Below are 19,050 nucleotides of genomic sequence, written 5' to 3'. Positions count from 1 at the left end.
TCAACATCATATTGTGTGGACAAAATGACTTTTGTAAGTCAAAAAGATATCTTAAACTTAATTTTCTTAATGTGGATAAGAGAATAAAAATGACGAAACAGTTATATATGAATTTTAAAGTCTTTGTGTTAAACTTACTAGAGTGTGCCAAGATGCAAACCAATCAATTCCCATTTACGTTTTTTTTCTGTTTGTTTTTTCATGATAGAAAGGGTACATGCAAAGCCAGGTGACTGGCACAACTGATTTAATTCATGACATACTTAAATTGTTAAAAAACAAGAGACTTAGCAGTATATTAGTAAAATAACTTAATAAATACCTTTCCGCTGGGAAGACCTAACTCCTTAAGTGCTTGAAAAATCACCTTTTCTGTTTTACCTGATGCAAAGGTTCTAGTAATACTACAGAAGGGGAGAGATAAAATGGAAATGATGTTACTTTCACCAATTGGCATTTTTTATTTGCCAGACAAGTCCCCACCATTCTCACTTCCCCAACATACTTAATAGTAGCTACAACAACAATAATAAATAACAACTGATCTTCATATAATGTTTTAAGTTTTACAACAACCCTCTGATGTAGGTAGAACAGGCATTATTATGCCAACTCTACAGATAAGGAAACAGGGTCACAGTGGTTATAAATGACTTGCTCATGACCACACAGCTAGTAAGTATCAGAATCAATATATATTCAGATCTTCCTGAACCCAAGTCTCAGTCTCTATCTACTCTGCCATGCTACCTCTTTGTCCTAGCCAATGGCAGCTTAGGAGAAAAACTGAAATAAATCTTCCCTCTAAGAGATTTATTCCTTCTGGCAGAAGATAAAAATAATAAAACAGGAAAGAACCAAAAGGTTTCCTAAACTGAAAACAGTGGTCTGACCCTGCAAAGGTTGCTTTCATCATTGGTTCTGCTACCAACTGCCTGTTTGATTTTGGACAAATATTTCACCTCTCTCAGCTTAAGCTTCCATATTTGCAAAATGAGGAAGGATTATATGATCTCAAAAGAACCTTTCCTTTGCTTTTTTTTTGTCTTTCTATCTCTCAGCATATAACATAGTGCCTTGTATGTGGGTCAATGAATGTTGATTAAAAGAGTGTTTTTGTTTTTGGTCCTTCTGTTTTTAAAGGACAGTTGGGAAGGTTTTGAGGAAAAAGATGAGTAATTATTCAGTAACTACTGATTAAGTACTTAATATATTCCAAGCACCATGCTAAGTGCTAGGGGTAAAAATAAAGGTAAAATACAGTCCTTGCTTTCAAAGAGCTCACAGTTTAATGAGACAACATGCAAACGATTATGTATCAACAAGTTATATACAGGACAAACTGGAGAATATCAACAGAGAGAAGGCACTAGAATAATAGCATATCAGGAAAGTCTTTGAATGAAATTAGAAAAGTCAGGAGGTAGAGATGAGGAAGGAAAGAATTTGAAGCATGGGGCACAGCCAGTGAAAATACCCAGAGTCGGGAAATGGAAGGTAAAGTTTGAGGAACAGCAAGGAAGCCAATATCACTGGATTTCAGAGTAGGTTAGTGGGGGGGGGGGGTGTGTGTTAAATTCAGAATAAAAAAATTCATTTAAAAATAAATCAAAAGTAAAAAAAGATGAATAGGTATTCAGTGGAGGGTAGGAGGCAATTAGAAAGAGCTTAGTAAACATTAGTGGAATTGCATTATCAATTGCAATGGAAGGTAGCAGGTTTTAGCAGTAGCATCATTGTTAACTTACTGAACTTAGATTTTAAAAGATAAAATGATGAAGCTCTATGGAATGTAACAGCACTTGAGGCCCAGCCTAATTTTATTATGCTACCAGAGAAAGGATATTTTGCTATTAAGTGCTTTTCCAGTTCAACATCAAGCTAGGCTATTCTAAAATGTCACTTGTCTCTCTACCAAGGAATTTTATCTAGGATTGGCTGAACTAGTAATCTGTTGGTAACTGTTCAATCATACTTTGCCACAGCTTCTTCACCACAGCTAATTTCTGTGTGAGCAAAATCACTGCACACTCTTAACTCTAGTGACTGAGGAAGGTGAAGAGAAAACTTCACAAGTTGACAGGTTGATATACAAATTTCCTTATGGTAATAAATATGGAAGAAACAAATATCTTATTACACATTCTTTGATTGAAACTTAAAATGAATTCAGGATGACAAAGAATGACATGTCAGACACTGAAATATTGTACCCTGCTGCCAATTCTGCCTCAGCCACTCAGAGGGCTTTCATTAACTAATTATAAGAGCATGTACTTCAGCTTATCCATCAAGAGCTTGTTAACTCTTCAAGTTTCCTTTTCAAGTCTATCTGCAATTTAGGTCAAAAGATTAGTTTCATCTGGGAACAGTAGGCTTGACATCTGAGCCAGGGAACTATTGGCTATCTGAGTATAATGGGATTTTTAATGACCTTTACCAGCCTCCTGCCCTTTCATACAGCTCAGGCATTCATGCCGGAGAGGATGGCAACCTCCTATTGTAAGCACTAACAGCCTGTTAATTTTAGTGAATGTGAGAGTAGGCACTTCAGCTCTAGACTCTGATTTCCCAAAATATATGGGGAGGAATATGCTTTGGGTAGATTTATTGAGCATTCAAAGAAAGCTTTCCTGTTTCCAATAGGATCCAAATATTTCCCAAGAGGTTAATTTTAACGTGTTTTAAATTGAATAGAAAATGATTATCTATGAAGACTACTAAGTCGGTGGTGAGGCCACAGCTCTTCATTCTCATTTATTGATTTATGCACAGAGAGGAAATCTCACTCATCGTGTTCCTTTATGACACAAAGAAACTAGTTACCAGGCATATTTCTAGAGTGGACATTGCCAAGATTCCAAAATTCCCCAGCATCTTCTCAAACCAGTGGACATAAATACTTGAATTCAGTTAGTTATGGCATAACTCAATTTATATTGACTTCCAAATATTTAACATAAGCATTTTAGTTACTCCAGGTTTGCTCAAAGGTACCACTGGTGTGTAGCCATCCCTAATCTATATCATGACTCTGAGTATCCGCTCCCTTGTAAAAACTGTGTAAATGATATTAATATTTTTCATCTAAAGATTCTGGAAATTAGTGTTATATAATCATAACTGAAATGACATTTTCAAAGTATTTACTTTTCGTATCTATTATAGCATTCACTAAAATTTCCACCAAGCTCTTGGCAGATTGCACACCGGAAGATTCATCCACAATTTCTGGCCTTGTAAAAATCTTCCATCAACTCCAATAAACTCCTCTCTCTTGCCCCTTTCCTCCATCCCCAAAGAACAGATGTCCTGTGTCAAGCACCTGTTAATATTGGAATGAGCAGTTCATCAAAAGCCATGAGCCAAGATTACATAGTCTGTGGTAGATGCCAAAATACCTTAGTTATTTCCTTTAAAAAGATAATAATGATTCTATATGGGAATAGCGCAGAAAAAAGACATGAATCACACATAAATCACAAAAGTCTCTAGACCCTGCACAACAATGAAATTGAGTAGGATATTTATTGCCAATGAAACTATAGTGGTTAATTAAGAAGTGCCCAATCACAACCTATTTGCTTTGCCTTTGTTCATATTCTGGAACAAACCTTGTTTTGGAAGCTGTACATATTTACTAAGTACCTAATGTAGATACAAGCTGCATTTCTGAGCTTCACAATATAATTTACCACCAAAGTTTATATAACTGTTTCAATATTGATTTTAGATAAAAAATGCACTATGTATTTAGCAATAGATTCAGGATGCTGGGTTATACTAAACAGTTATACTGCCATAACTCAAATGAACAAAGTGTTTTGAATAAAATAAAGACTAAATAAAGTGTTCTCAAAGAACATCATTAAATATGAGAGTTTATTTTTTTGGACTTCTAAACTAGACATAAAACATTCACTTGCAAGTTAAATAAAATGAATAGAAAATTGTTAATGCACATTTGCCAATTATTGCAAGATAAGAACTTGAAAGAAGAATTTTTTAAAAGCATTCAAATAGTATTCTCTTCTTCCCATTTTCCCTTCTTTCCCCTTGTATTTCCTCACTAAAATCATTCCCCATTGTAAATCCACCCTCTGTCTTTCCTAATCTCATTGTGACGTGGAGATAATCTGGAGTTCTGGAAGATTATACCTGTGGAATACAAGAAGGAACCACTGAGCTGAAAAGGATTTGAGTATAGCACAGCAAGAAATTCAATGTCTTTAATTCTAGGAACAGCCGTGTTATAAATTCAGAGGAGATCAATGCCGGAAGGTCTGAACATAATTTCTTCCATCATGGCAACTCATGAACATCACCTACTAAGGCAGAGAAGTGCTTCATTCCACATAGGTTCAGGATGCACTCATACAAGGAAAATAGAGGATCATTCGAGTATTTTAGATGTCATAATGTAGTAACATGTAGTTAATGTTACTAAACTACTTGAGAGTAAAAACATAGGATTAATGCTAATATAATTCTTATACATTAAAAAATTTTCAAAAATTAAGGGTTGGTCCTTTGACTTAATGATCCCACTACCATGTATACACCCCAAGGAAGTCAAAGACGTTCAGAAACTTAATAGATGCACTTATACACAATACATATATACAAAATACGACTATATGATCAAGTATATATGTATATATGTGACAACGTATATTGTATACGTATACAAATATTTATAGAAATATTTTCTTTAGTAGCAAAGAACCACATACAAAGTAAATGTCCATGAACTAAGGTATACCTAAACAAACTCGGGTACACAAATTTAATAGAATAATACAAGGATATAAGAAACAATGAATATGAAGAATAAAAAGAGAGCATAGAATAACAAACCAATTCAAAGTAAAGTACGGAGAACTAGAAGAACAGTATATGCAATGATCAGAATAATGTAAACAGAAAAAAACCCCAAAATTGAACGTGAATGCTGTGTAATCACAAGGGCCAAATTTGGCCTGAAGAAGAGATGTGAGAAAACATCCTCTTTCCTTCTTTGTAGAGGTCAGGGACTATGAGCTTGGAATACTCCATTTACTGTTATTTTCAGTTAATATGTAGCTTAGCTTTGCTATGCTACCTTTTTTATTTTTTAATTCTTTGTTTTTTTCATTAGTTATGTCTTTCTGGGTGGGAATTATATATTGGGAAGTGGAGGTGGTAGAAAAACTTAAAAACACACATATGTGTATATATGTGGATGTGCATACATATATGTATGCACGTATGTATGTATGTGTGCATAGATAAAACAATATCTATATTTACACAATATTTATATTATATACTTATGTATGTATACACACACACATACACACACATATGTATATATGATTTTTTTAATCAAGGGTCAGGATGGTATATGAATGGCCTCAATAGGAATGGGATCATGGAACATTGTCAAAGATTTAGGAAAAGATAGCAGAGTTCTATTGTTGGTGGTATTATGGAACAGAATGAAGTAAGTTGGACTCACATCTACTTGTACAGAGGGGGCCTAGAAGTAGACAGGGGCAAATAGTGCCCCAACCTAATTTGCTTTTCCATTAATTGTAACATGTCAAACGTCATTTGATCTTTCTGAATTCCAGTTTCCTCATTTGTAAAATGATTACATCAGTTTTGTTGATCGCTAAAGTCCTTTCCAACACTAAAATTCTTTCACTCGCTGTTCCTATTCACCCCCAGAAATGAGCCTTTTGGCTCAGGGCTAAAGTACATAAGGAAACAGATGATGTTGTGGGTTACAAAGTTTTTCCAGTAAATTATTTTATTCAACAAAATAATAAGGTATAGAAATTTCGGAGGATCTAGGATTCTTGAGCCTTTTTTAACTTGCATATGGCATGGATTCCTTTATTTGGTGCAAGCTGAGGGAGCTACAGCTACCTTTATGGGAATAACACAGCTATGAAATTTTATTTAAAATATGTATTATGATTCATTGAATCACTAACCATAAAAATTAAGTTTTATATGTTTGCCAGTCTACGACTTTTTCCAGGGTGAATAGACATGCAAATTTTAATATTTAAATACTATTATTTATTACATTTGTTATTAGAAGGCTCATCAGTAAAAACTGGGCTAGTTCTAGCATTCTCCTTCTAGTAGGTTACCTTGAAGTATCATCTTCAGTTAGGGGAACTACAAGAATAGTTAGGTGAGTTTCTTGGGTAAGAGTTAATTCTAGGATTTGAAATAAAAACAATATTCTGGAATGGGGTTGTCCTGGATGCAAACAACTTTTTATACCTAACAATTTGTTCTTAAAAATAAATAAAGATGCTCAAGTGATTCAGATAAGAGCTATTCCTAGCAGCCAAGCTTAAAGTCATCCCCACACCTCCACCACTGTCTTCAATATCAACATAGAGAAAAGAGATAAACATTCCCTGTGCTGAAGGATACAAAAAAACCTAAGTCCTATTAAACTTAGTTCTTTGAAGTTGGAAATGAAGTCAGATTTTCCATGTTCCCTATTTTCATTAGAGTTTGGACTTTAATCTTCCATTTTAGTCTGAAGATAACATTCTAGAAAGAAGAATGGAGTTAATTTTCATAAGCAGTTTTTATGATAAAGTATATAAAGAGGAGAGGTTCTGAGATGCTCTGATTTGCTGGAGAAAAAAGTGGGGCTATATATGTACCCATCCCAACCTGACTCTTAAAATTATCCTAGTCCAAATCAACACCTGCTGGCCTCTGGAGTCCATCTATTTTATACTCTTGTTTTTGTTTCTTTTATTTTTAGAGGGACCTTGTGCTTCTCTGAGATTACATCCAGGAGCTGAGGAGTAGTCGACAACAAAGGATCAGAGGAAATATACTTAATATGACCAAAAGAGAAAGCAGCAACTCCTGGCTCTTCCCACTACTTATTGAGTTATGGTAGGCATGGGTATAGGATATTTCCTGGAAATATCACACTACTGATGGTCAGAAAAGTTCTTGCCAATATACATGAACAATATGTAGTTCCTTTGGGATACCTGGGAATTCCATTGCTTTCTCCCAGTGTCCTACTAAACCTAGTTCTTTGAAGTTTGAAATGAACTCAGATTTTTCCATGTTCCTTATTTTATTAAAGTTTTGACTTAACTTTGTCCATTCTAGAATGAAGATAAAATTCTAGAAAGAAGAGTAGAGTGAATTTTTATAAATATTTTTGTGATAAATTTTTTAAAGAAACTAAACACATTATAAAGCTAGTTAATTAAATGAATATTCAATTATTATTTTCAATGCATCAATTTTAAAAAGTATTAACACAATGCTTCCTCTATGACTAACAACAGGCTAGTGAGATAGATGATATACATTGATTATTTACTTACCTCCTAACTGGAATTTTACCATTTGTATTTGTCATAAATGCCAATTTCATCCAGCTGAAATCCAGAAAAAAACAGTTAATTGTTTCCTTGGGAAACTAGTCTCAATCTATTTAATCTTGTGTTATGAAAGACAGTAAATAATTGAATGCTTATTCAGAGCAACTAATTTACTTTGAAACTGAAAGATTAAAATGACATCCTATAGATTAATTGGAGAGTTTGATATTCCCATTAAACAACATTCATTATTAGAGTCTGTTAAGCAGATTGTTATTTTCTTGGAGTTTCCTATTTCATCATATCAATGTGGATCATTGGTAGTACAATTGAGCAGTTAAGCTCTAGCATTAAATTGACTTCTCTATAAAGTTTCCTAGCTCTAAGAGAGGTCTAGGATGGCTGCAAATCTCTGTCAGATGCCATTGTCAAAAGGGCAGAACATCCTTGATTTTCTGTAATAAGAAACCTTACCCAGCTTGGCAGCTTGTGAATAGGAAAGGTAGAAGGTGGAGGGGTGACACAAGGTTAAAGATTAGCAGGGTAGCGACAGTGACAGGGCAAATGGCCAAGGGACTGGCCTTTCTCATGCCTTGTCCAACAAGAAGGTGCTAGCAATGTGCATTCTGATAGTTTTTCTTTTCCCAGGCTCCAATTTCCCATTAGTTGCAAGTAGAAAAGAGCTGGTTTGTGTCTAAAGACCTGTTCCTAGGTATTCAGATGCAGTCATCAGAAGGATCTAGAAAAAGCCTATACATGTAACAAAGAGCCATAAGAAACTCCCAGAAAATTCTGGGCAAGTGGGCTTTTTAACTGTTCTCTAGCCACTGAACATTTTTCAAGGCTTCATGTGTGTTACCCAGAAGAGCTTAGGTGAGAAAAAAGCTTATTATGTCAAAATATGCATTTATAATGCCAACATATAACCACCATATTAGTTAACTCTGCTTTCATGGTTTAGATCTGGATAGAGAAAGGGAATAAGACTCAGGGAACAGGACATAAAGGACCATCTTATTTCCAACTTTGACCATTTATTTGATGACAACCACAAACAAACACAGATACCTCTCTCTCTCTCTCTCTCTCTCTCTCTCTCTCTCTCTCTCTCTCTCTCTCTCTCTCTTTCTCTCTCTCTCTCTGTCTCTTCTTTAAATATGTATATATTACACACACGTGTATGATAAATAAAATTCTCAATTTTTAAAAGAAATAAGCAGAAAAAGTACTCACTGTTTCTTGAGGCATGTCATTGGACTAACATTGTTAGCTCTAAAATTATGTATGATGGCTCTTAAGCCTTCTACCCAAAGCTGGAAGAAAAAGAAAAAGAAAATGAAAATGAATTTAATGAGGGAATCTAAGAGGAAAAAAATTAAGTGATTTTTATGGTTTCTAGTAGAAGACTTTTATCTACTTCACAGAAACTAACTTAAATAACACTTCTATAATCCCTTGCCTCCACCTCCTCCTTCTACATTTTGCACTTTCATATTTCATATTTTAATAAAGAGAGGGTATGGTTTTCATTCTTTCCAGCCAGATAAATGTGGCATCTGTGCTATCATTAAATAGCAGATTGCCAACAATGGAAAGCTGACCTCTGATAGATTTATTAGCTCCTCTCTTTACTGCTTGAATAAATACAAGCCCTTCTTTATTCGGTTGCTGGCAATCTTAGTAATTCCTAAACAATATTATACAATAAGGGATGACATAGTTAAGTATTCCCAGTTTAGAAAATGAATAATCTCTTGAAACACAGAGGCACATCAAATTTGTTATGGGATTTCATCCTGTTCTAACAGTCTGTTGCATAGTCTACCTGCCTTTCTTTACCAGAAGAGTCTTAAAATGAAAAATATTCCACTGATCATGAGGATGCCTAGGAGCTAATAGTACTGAGTGCTTACATACTTTCTATATAAGTTTTTAGCAGCAGGGCAGGCATTACCTCAGAAATTTACAAAGAAAACAGTGGAAAGGTTATGTATGGCCTTAAAGGGATTTTGATCTATGTAGACCATTATACTAGTAAGTGCCAATCTAGGAGCCAAAGCCAACTTTTGCCTTTAGGCTCATGCACATGGCTCCTATTGACGTCAGAGGAAGCCACCCATGTGAGCCTGGGGAAAGAATACAACCCTCAGGAAAATTTTATTTAGTCAAATGGACATGGGTTATGGATTAAAGTAGATCGTGGCCCAAGCTCATGGAGATCATTCAATGGTACACAATATAAATGGTCATTATTCTACCTTCACAAGTGGAAAAACTTTTGAATCTATTATGATTTGAAAAGTGCAAATTTTTTGTGGGTTTATTTGTGGATAAGACTTCTGAGCCCCTAACAAGGTTATTGGAATAACCATCAGTGAGGAGAAGAGATGTTAGTACAGAAAAGTACTAACATTTCCTTTCCTTTCTTTTTTGCTCTCCAACATATCACTATATCATTTTGAGGGAAGATGAAGGCCATGGAGGAGGCATTTTCCTTTGATCAGACTTACAAAAGGCCCACTATATCAGGAACACCTTGAGAATCTTAAATGAGAACCCAAAAATCATGGTGTGTGGACAGAGAATCATTCATGCTAAACAGGATAAAGGGCCTGAACAAACCATGCACAGCCATTTGGATTATGGGATAGGAGAAATAAATAAAAGACAAAACAGCCTCAAGGTGTTTATCATCAGACTTCACTTCCTATGTCAAACTCAGTATGAAAAACAGCACACTCGGAACCAGCGAATACTCCCTTACTGAACTCACTAACCAGAGGCTCATGAAGCTTCCCCACATTCAATATAAAAAGCCTATATAATATGTTCAGTAGTAAAAGGGAGATATTTTTTTCTTAATTTAAAGGTATTTTACAGCTTCCAAAACTAACAAATAAATCTGCTAGTTTCTTTTTTCAATTTTCCAAGTTTTGGGTTCATTCATTTGTTCTTTCTGTTCCTTGTAATTTAGCCAGGTGATACAGTGGATAATGTACTGGGCCCAGAGTAAGGAAGACTCATCTTCATGAGTTCAAATCTAGCCTCAGACATTTATTAGCTGTGTGACCTTGGCTAATCGCTTAACCCTGTTTGCCTCAGTTTCCTCATCTGTAAAATGAACTGAAGAAGGAAATGGCAAATCATTCCAATATCTTTGCCAAGAAAACCCCAAATGGGATGACAGAATTGGACACGACTGAAAATGACTGAACGACAACAATGCAAAATGTTAGTTAACAAAGTGCATAGGTGCTAGGTTTTGAATGTGCTTTTAAAAAATCCTAGAATCACAGAACTTCAGTGGTCAGAGGACCTTAATGGTTATATAGTCCAATGTCTAAATAAAAAAAGAATTATCCCTACAACATAACAGAAATTATTGTCCCGATTTTGTTTTAAAACTACCAATGGGGGAAGGGGGAACCCATTCCCTCGCAAAGCATCCCATCCTACTTTTGGATACCACTAATTGCTAGTAAATTTTTTTTCTATTATTTAAGCCAACTTACCTCTTTAGAGTGACATCTGTCACTCTTAGTTATGCACTTCTCGTGCCAAAATGAATAAATCTAATTCTTTCTTTCACAGGGCAGCTCTTGAAATATTTGAAGACAGCTACCTTCCCTTCCCGCCTCCCCCCACCCCCCGCAAAAAACAAAAACAAAAACATTTTCTAACTATTCTGTGGTTTATAACTACGGAATCTAATTCATTCTAACAAGAAGTGGCTAGGGAACCTTAGAACTTTCATAGCTGCATGAGGTTTTTGGCTGAGGAGGATATAACGATATGGTCATCAATATTATTAAGATATGGGGCCTCGTTGATCTGATTAAACCTTCATGTTTTATAGATAGATTTCAATTAAACAAATATTTGTTAAGTGGCTACTCTATGCAATATGCCTGTGCTAAGCATTGGGTTTGCAAAGATGAAGTCATATACTAGCCCATTGTCCTCAGCTGATGAAACTGAGGCCCAGAAAAGTGACTTTCTTAAGGTCACACAGAAACAAGATTGTGTCAGAACCAATGGAAAGATCCTACAATGAGAAAACCAGATGTCCTGTTTTTTCTGTGCAGTTCTGTTTCATTCAGGTCATGTTACATGGACTTTAACCATATCATAGCCTATCACAATCTCTTCAATTATTCTTCATGGTAGCTCCCTCCATCTCTTGTCAAATGAATATGAAATTTAATCCAGAAAGTAAATAAGAGTAAAAACTTGACAAATTATTGGGTTCTTTACTTTCTTTTTTCCCCCAAAAAATAATCTGGTGAAATGCCAGCAGATGTCAGTAGAACCCCAGTGTTTTGTGCCAAGGTTAATAAAATGAATAATGAGCAATTTTTCCTTTCTGGACTCACAGAAACATGGAATTTTCACACAGATGTCACTCTGAAATTTCTGAAAATAGGCAAGGATGTGAACCACCTGCATTTTCAGAATGTTTCAATGGAATGTTGTGGGAACCTCTACATGTCACCTGACTTGGAAAATTAGTCTTAAAAGATGCCAGGTATTCACAGCTACAGGAAAGTGATGTTACATTAATAGGATCCAAGCAGGGCTTAGTCCTTGGCTTCTAACTTTGAGCAGGCTGAGTGAAATGGAAAGCTAAGACATAATCTAGTCAATTTAGATGATACTGATCAGCAAAATAATTTATATGGGAAAAACTTCTCTTTTCCCCTCATAAATGGGTTTTTGGTCTAAATTATCTTTCTGTCTCTGCTTTCCACTTAACTTTCTCTCCATAAACATAGCCTTAGCAGACACATCTCGTTAATCTTCATTAACAACTCTGAGAATTGGCTGCTTTGTTCCTTGTGGTATCAGAGTGGATTCTGTGATAAATGACACTAATAAGATTTGGACAAAATTACTAAAATATGGTGCCTTATTTGGACCACAAATTAATCACCTCGGGTTTTTTTATATCTATTCATTCACTTAAAAAACGTGTAGTAATCATATCCTGTAGGCAGAACACTACTAGAAGAGGAAATTTGGAGTTGAAGTAAGACTAACACACACAGGGTGTCCCAAAAATCTTAGTGCAGGCTTTAAGCTATAATAGCTTAAATAAGTTCAATAGTTTAAAACCACACTAACACTTTTGGGATGTCTTGTACACAGGTTTAAGGCTTACAAAATGCTTTCTTTACAATAAATTTTTGAGGGGGTGATACAAGTACCCCCCCACCCTTTTCAGATGAGAAGACTAAAGGATTTGCTGAAGGTCACACATTTAACTAGCTTCTTAGCTATTACTGGACTGGAATTCAAGTCTTCTGCTTCGAAATCTAGTGCTCTTTCTACTACACTGGCACAAATTCTCTTCTCAAGGACCTTACGGCCTAGTAGAAGGAAAAGATTCAAATACATGTAACTATAATTAACAATGTTTATATGTTTTTTTAAGGCCTGAGGGGAAAATTATAAATGACTGAGAGAACAGGAGTTTTTTGAAGATGGCATTTGAGTTGTTGTGGTTGTTTTTAAATTGGTAGGATTCAACAGGCAGAAGGAAGAAAAGATATGGCCATTCCAATTGTATCTAAGTGGTAAAATAACTGAGATTCAGGAACCAGTAAACAGGAAGTTATTTTTAGTGGTATGCCCTATCAATAGGACTTAAATTCAAGGCACATAGAGAATTCATCTATCCCAGAATTAAAAATAGAATTTAGAAATGTTGGTGTTTTTTTATTTCTGGATTGTACCTACATTCAGTCCCAAGGTGCTCTTCTGACCTTTGATGGAGGAGTGTGGCTTCCAGACTTTAGGAATGGAAGGCCCTGGGATCCTAATTTGGGGCCTCCATGAAGTCCAAACCTTGCTCATATCCTATACCCTACTAGACTGTATGCTCCTTGAGGGCAAGGACTACCTTCTTAGGAACAAATACAGTGCACTTTGTACATAGTATGTGTTTGTTGGGTGAATGAATAAATCTAAGTAATGAAGTTCAGGTTTCTTTGGCACTAGAAAATACCTGAAAGGAAGGGGAAAGAGAATGAAAGGTTGAAAAGGCTTGTTTTTTTAAAATGGTCCCAAGTTTATCTCCTATAGTCTTTGACTTGGACTGTAGCAGACAGTGACATTCTTGTCACAATTTCAATCTTAACTCTTCTCAGTATGGTTAGATAATGTGTACATAAGCAAAAAATTCTGGCCTGGTGTTCTGGGGGTTCCCTTTGCTATTTCCTGTGTGGAAGCTCAAGGAATCATGTTGCTAGAGAAGGTCCTTAAATTGCCTTCTATATGCCCTATGTCTTATAGATAATTAGAGAGCTGGCCTTGGAGTCAGGAAGATGTAGGTTCAAATGTTGCCTCGGATATATGCTGGCTGTGTGACTCCAGGCAAGTTGCTTAACTTCTCAGTGCCCCAGGCACATAAAACCAGAAACCTAGAGAAAAGGTGCCAATATGCATTGTTTGAGGGATTTTCCCCATCTGGGAAACCCTTTTACCAATTAAATTTCTACTCTTGAGGCAGCTAAGTGGTATACTCCCTCATCTCTCCTCTTCCTCTCTTCTTCCCTGCCCCATTGTAAGTTCTTTGAGAGTAAGAAGTGTCTCTCTTTTTATTAATTATATCCCCAGCACATAGCAAAGTGCCTGGCACATAGTATATATTTAGTGCCTTTTTATTGGGTTGAATATACCATGTCTGATATTTTAGCCATAGGGAACAGTGTCACTTTGTAAGTCACCGATAAATTTCCTACCTATAACTCATCAGACTACTGTGCTTTTAGAAAGCAATCCTTTGCTAGAACAAAAAGTTGCAATGTATTGGCAAATGCTCAAATTTATACATCTATATCTCTATGTCTATAGATAGACCAGTATGGACCATAAGATTCCACCTCTTTGCCTTGTCAGCTGTGATCATGATTACAGAAGAGATGGAGAATAAAGATTTTGCTTTGTTTGTCCTATCTAGGCAGCATTCCACAGGCCACAGCTAACTAGCACTAAATTTTAGGTGTGAGAAGAGCAGTTTACACCTACATTATTGTATTGTTTTGTGATAAGGCAGGTCCCATTTAAACTTGCCTTCAATATAGAGGCTAACACTAGGCAAATTCTGAGAAATGCGGAAATGGTCTTTTACTCAGGATATGTTTGCTTTTTAAAAAAATTAATTTATTTTTAGTTTTCATCATTCACTTCCATAAGATATTTTCTCTCCCTCCTTCCCTTCTCGCCTCCCCAAGACAGTGTGCAATCTGATATAAGCTCTACATATACATTCATATTAAACATATTTTCACATTAGTCATGTTGTAAAAAGAGTTAGAACCAATGGGAAGAACCATGAGAAAGAAGAAACAAAAAAGAGTGAGAGTAAGTAGTATGCTTTGATCTACATTCAGACTCTATAGTTCTTTTTCTGGATGTGGACAGTGTTTTCCACCCTGAGTCTTTTGGAGTTGTCTTAGATCCTTGCACTGCTGAGAAGAGCTAAGTCTATCAAAGTCAGTCATTGCATAATGTTGCTGTTACTGTATACAATGTTCTGCTGCTTCTGTTCACTTCACTCAGCATCAGTTCATGTAAATCTTTCCTAGACAGTTCCTAAAAGGAGCCTGTGATTCAGTTTTCAAACTGAAAGTTATCTATTGGCTGACCATAGTGCTGGTATTTTTGTGGACCTATTTCACTGATGGAGGGTGGAATCATTCCCTGTACACAATTTCTCAAACGTTACAATTACGCACTGAGGAGTACAGAGCTGAGGACTTAAGAGTCAGAAATCCTGGGTTCCCATTTAACCTCAGGCACTCACCAGCTCTGTAACCAGAGGCAGGTCACCTAACCAGCTTGACCATCAGTCTCCTCCCCTAAAAAAAGCAAAGGGGTTGTACTAGATATCCTTTAAAATTTCTTCCATCGTCAACACCTATTTCACTGTGTTGTTGCAAGGAAATGGCCATTTAAATTTCCCATTGTTTTTGTTGTTGTTTGATTATTCTGTCATGTCCAAATCTTTGTGAACTCATATTTTTTTTTCTTGGCAAAGATACTGGAGTGGTTTGCTGTTTCCTTCTCTAGCGGATTAAGGGAAATTAAGTGGCTTGCACATGTAGTTAAGTCTCAGGCCAGATTTGAACTCCGGTCTTCCTGACTTCCAGGCCCAGTGCTTTATCCACTGAGCCACCCACCTGCCTCCATTTGAATCTTTAAGAGTTATATAAATGAGAAAATTCATTATTTTCAAGAGTTATTCTTGCTGGTGAACCAAGATTTTTTCAGATGGCATATCATTTGTATAAGAACTAAATGAATAATGAGCAATATGTGGATAATGAAACTGAATTTCTATTTAGAAAAATCATTTCATCTAAATCAGTTCAATATATGGAAAGCTCACAGTCTGTTTTCTGCGATAGTATATCTTAAGTCTGACTGGATTCACGTTTATGCCAGCGGTGTGTTCTCAACAATAGCATCACATGGCGTCATAGAGAGTTTATACTTTCAGTGTTCAGTATGGAGCACAGTTCTGATCCTGTTCCTCCCTTGTCCAGGAAACTTCATTGAGCTGGAAGGGCCTGAGAATCAATGTAGTCCAAACCCCTCATTTTACAGAGTAGTAAAGGTCACAAAGGTAGTGAGAGCTGGGGTCAGGATCTGAATCCTGGGCACACCTGCCACACTACTTCATTCTCACTTCCAAGATAAAATACAAACTTCTTATCTTGGCCGTTAAAGCCATTCACAATTTGGCCCTGGCTTTACTTTCTAGACTTGTTGTACATTCTTTCTCTCTAGATACACTAGAATCTATCTAAACTGCCCTAATTATCATTCCCTGTACTTGGACTTCTTTTTGTTGTTCAGTTGTTTTCGGTCATGTCCAACTCTTCATGACCCCATTTGGAGTTTTTCTTGGCAAAGATACTGGAGAGGTTTGCCATTTCCTTCTCCAGCTTATATTACAGGTGGGGAAACTGAGACAAACAGGGTTAAATGACCTGTTCAGGATCACATAACCAGTAAGTGTGTGAAGCCAAATTTGAACTCAGGTTTTCCTCAGGCCTGGTACTCTGTCCACTGTACTACCTAGTTGCCCTTAAGCCTGAAATCCCCTCTCTTTTCACCTTTACCTCTTAAAACACCTGGTATAAGATTCATCCCAGAAGTACCATGCCCTTTGGGAAAACATTCTCATCATCTCAGTGCTCCCTTCCCTGTTTCATCATCATCATTGTTAGCAACTATATAGCATTTTAGAGATATTACCTTGTTTGATCCTCACAACAACCCTGCAAGGTAAATGCCATTATCCCCATTTTGTGAGGAGGAAATGGAGACCCAGAGAAGTTAATGACTTACCCAGCATTACACAGCTGGTGAAGGTCTGAGGTATTATATGAACTCAGGTCTTTCTGAATTTAAGTCCAGCATTTGTTTACATCTCATATTTCACCCAGTAGCATTTTAACTCCTTATAGACAGAGAACACTTTTTGATTTTGGGTCTGTAACACCATACCTTTTATATAGCAGAAATAATGAAGGCTTGTTGGATTGGACTGCATTGGATTGCTTTTCTGAATCAGTCAAATCCATTCTCAAAATGAGTCAGGACATAAAGAGCTAAGTTTTTGCAAAGATCAGAAGCAACTTCTAGGTGAACACACGTATAAAAAGTAGCTAGCAGATCACCTCATAAATGCACAAATCTATGCTCAAAGAGTAAACTAATGAGCATACAATGAAGGATGGAGAAGTTATTTAAAAACCAAGGAATTAAAAACCAATAAAAGGAGCTTTTCATTAAAATCAGGGCTTTAAGTGAGGAATAACCACAGGAAACTCTCAAGTCCTTCAGCACTAGAACACAATATCAACTCTCACAAACTTTCCAAAACTGAAATGGAAAACTTGAAAGAAGAAGCCAAATAGTAAATCAATATCTTTATTTTCCTGATTCATGCAAAGAATATTTTTAATCAATCAATAAGTCAACATCTATTATGCACCCACTATGTGCTAGGCATTTTCAGGAAGGTGACATCTTTGTTCTACTGGAAAATGCCCACAGAAGACAAACAATGAAAGTAGACAAATACCTGTTTTGGATTGCCATCCTCACTCACTACAGTCAAATTACAGCCAATAACAACAGCAAATGTTTGGGCATAGATTAAACTGGTAGACATGGACATGGATATTACATTGCCAGAAATGGGCAAAATTGAGCAAACATTTCACCAAACTAATGCTTATAGATTTCTGGGCAAAATACTTGTTTATATAGACACAGTGATAGTCAAAACGATATGTCACCCTTGTTAACTATTGGGCTATTCAAGGGTATTTGGGTGAGAAATGAATGATCTCTGAGAGACATTCAATCAGGCAGGAGACAATGATCTTGTCCCTGGAAAGTTCTTTTGGAGGTTATCAATTCCCTTTTAATTTTGACTTTGTTTTGTATTTTTTGGGGATGGGGAGGGGCAGGGAAGAGAGATCTGACCTGTGATTTCATTAGCATAAAGAAGGATGAGGCAACTTTCTCTACAAATGCAGATCAGCAGCTACTTTCAAACTCAGAGATTTGCCTGGGACCAAGACTGGACCCAGGGTCACAAAGCTACTATGAGTCAAAGTCTTCTTCACTCTGAGGCCAGCTTTTTATCCATTATGTCATGCCACTTATCCATTGAGTGCCTTATTGCTGGATTATAAAATCATGGCTTTCAAATTTGTAAAAGAATTTAAGAGATTATCTAGTCCAACCATTTTTTTTTTACACACAAGGAAATTGATAAGTAAAGAAGTTGACTTTATCAAAGTCACTTATGCCTTATCTCAGCCCTCGTCCTCCCTGACTCCTTTAGAGCATTTGACACTACTAACAATAGCTGCCTTCTGGATAACCTCTTGCCTTGTTTTTTGAAAGGCTGTATTCTCTTGGTTCTCCTTTTAATTAAGAGGACTCAATGCTTTTTTTTTTCCTGTGTCTTTCATTGGATCCTCTTTCTCACTCTTTAATATTTACTTCACCTCTGAGCTTTGGGTTCCTGATCTATGAATTGGTATAGCATACTACCTTCCTCATAAGACATTAGGAAAAAATGCTTTGTAAGGCATTAAGCATAAAATTAATCCCAAATATCATTCTTGTAAATGTAGTCCTGTGCCTTCTCTTATTTCCCTGTACTCTGTTTCTTGATGATCTCATTAACTTGCAGGATTTCAACTACTATCTCTATGCAGATGACTCCCAAATCTATGTATGGAGCCTTGACCTTTCCACTGAGTTTTTTTCTTCAAATACACACATTAATCTACCTACAGGACATCTCCAACTGCTTGACCTATCAGCACCCAAAACTCAGCATATTAAAAACAGAACTAATTATCTTTCCAACCAAACCTGCTCCCTCTTTTGATTTTTCTATTTCTGTCAATGTTGCCATTCATTTGGACTTGCGGTTGAAACCTTAATGCTACCTTTCTGGCTGTCTCTATACCTTGCTGCCTCCACTCTGACCATCATGCCCCCCTGCCCCAACATTCCCTGTTCTCCTCCCATTCCACCCAACCTGGCTGGAAACTCAGACTTCATTTCTGGGACATTGGGTTCTGATGAGTCAACTTTTCACATGACCAGAAACAGAATATTTTTTTGCCACTTCCCAGCCACCTCCACACCTTGCCACCCCTCC

General features: G+C 36.4%; 1 protein-coding gene across 1 annotated transcript in view; it reads right to left on the bottom strand.

The window, feature by feature from the left end:
* PLCB4 (phospholipase C beta 4) overlaps positions 1–19,050 on the bottom strand; it is a 159,558-nt gene that overhangs the window by 120,498 nt on the left and 20,010 nt on the right. Inside the window, exons 4-6 of the mRNA XM_036751602.1 lie at positions 8,589–8,668; positions 7,359–7,412; positions 323–404 (exon numbers count right to left, since the gene is read on the bottom strand). Coding sequence (XP_036607497.1) covers positions 323–404; positions 7,359–7,412; positions 8,589–8,668 — 216 coding nt within the window. The remainder of the gene's footprint in view (positions 1–322; positions 405–7,358; positions 7,413–8,588; positions 8,669–19,050) is intronic.

The sequence above is a fragment of the Trichosurus vulpecula genome, chromosome 3 (assembly GCF_011100635.1).
Source record: "Trichosurus vulpecula isolate mTriVul1 chromosome 3, mTriVul1.pri, whole genome shotgun sequence".
In the NCBI taxonomy this organism is placed as follows: Eukaryota; Metazoa; Chordata; class Mammalia; order Diprotodontia; family Phalangeridae; genus Trichosurus; species Trichosurus vulpecula.
The sequence above is the reverse complement of the archived record's forward strand: the minus strand, read 5'-3'. Positions and strand labels throughout refer to the sequence as shown.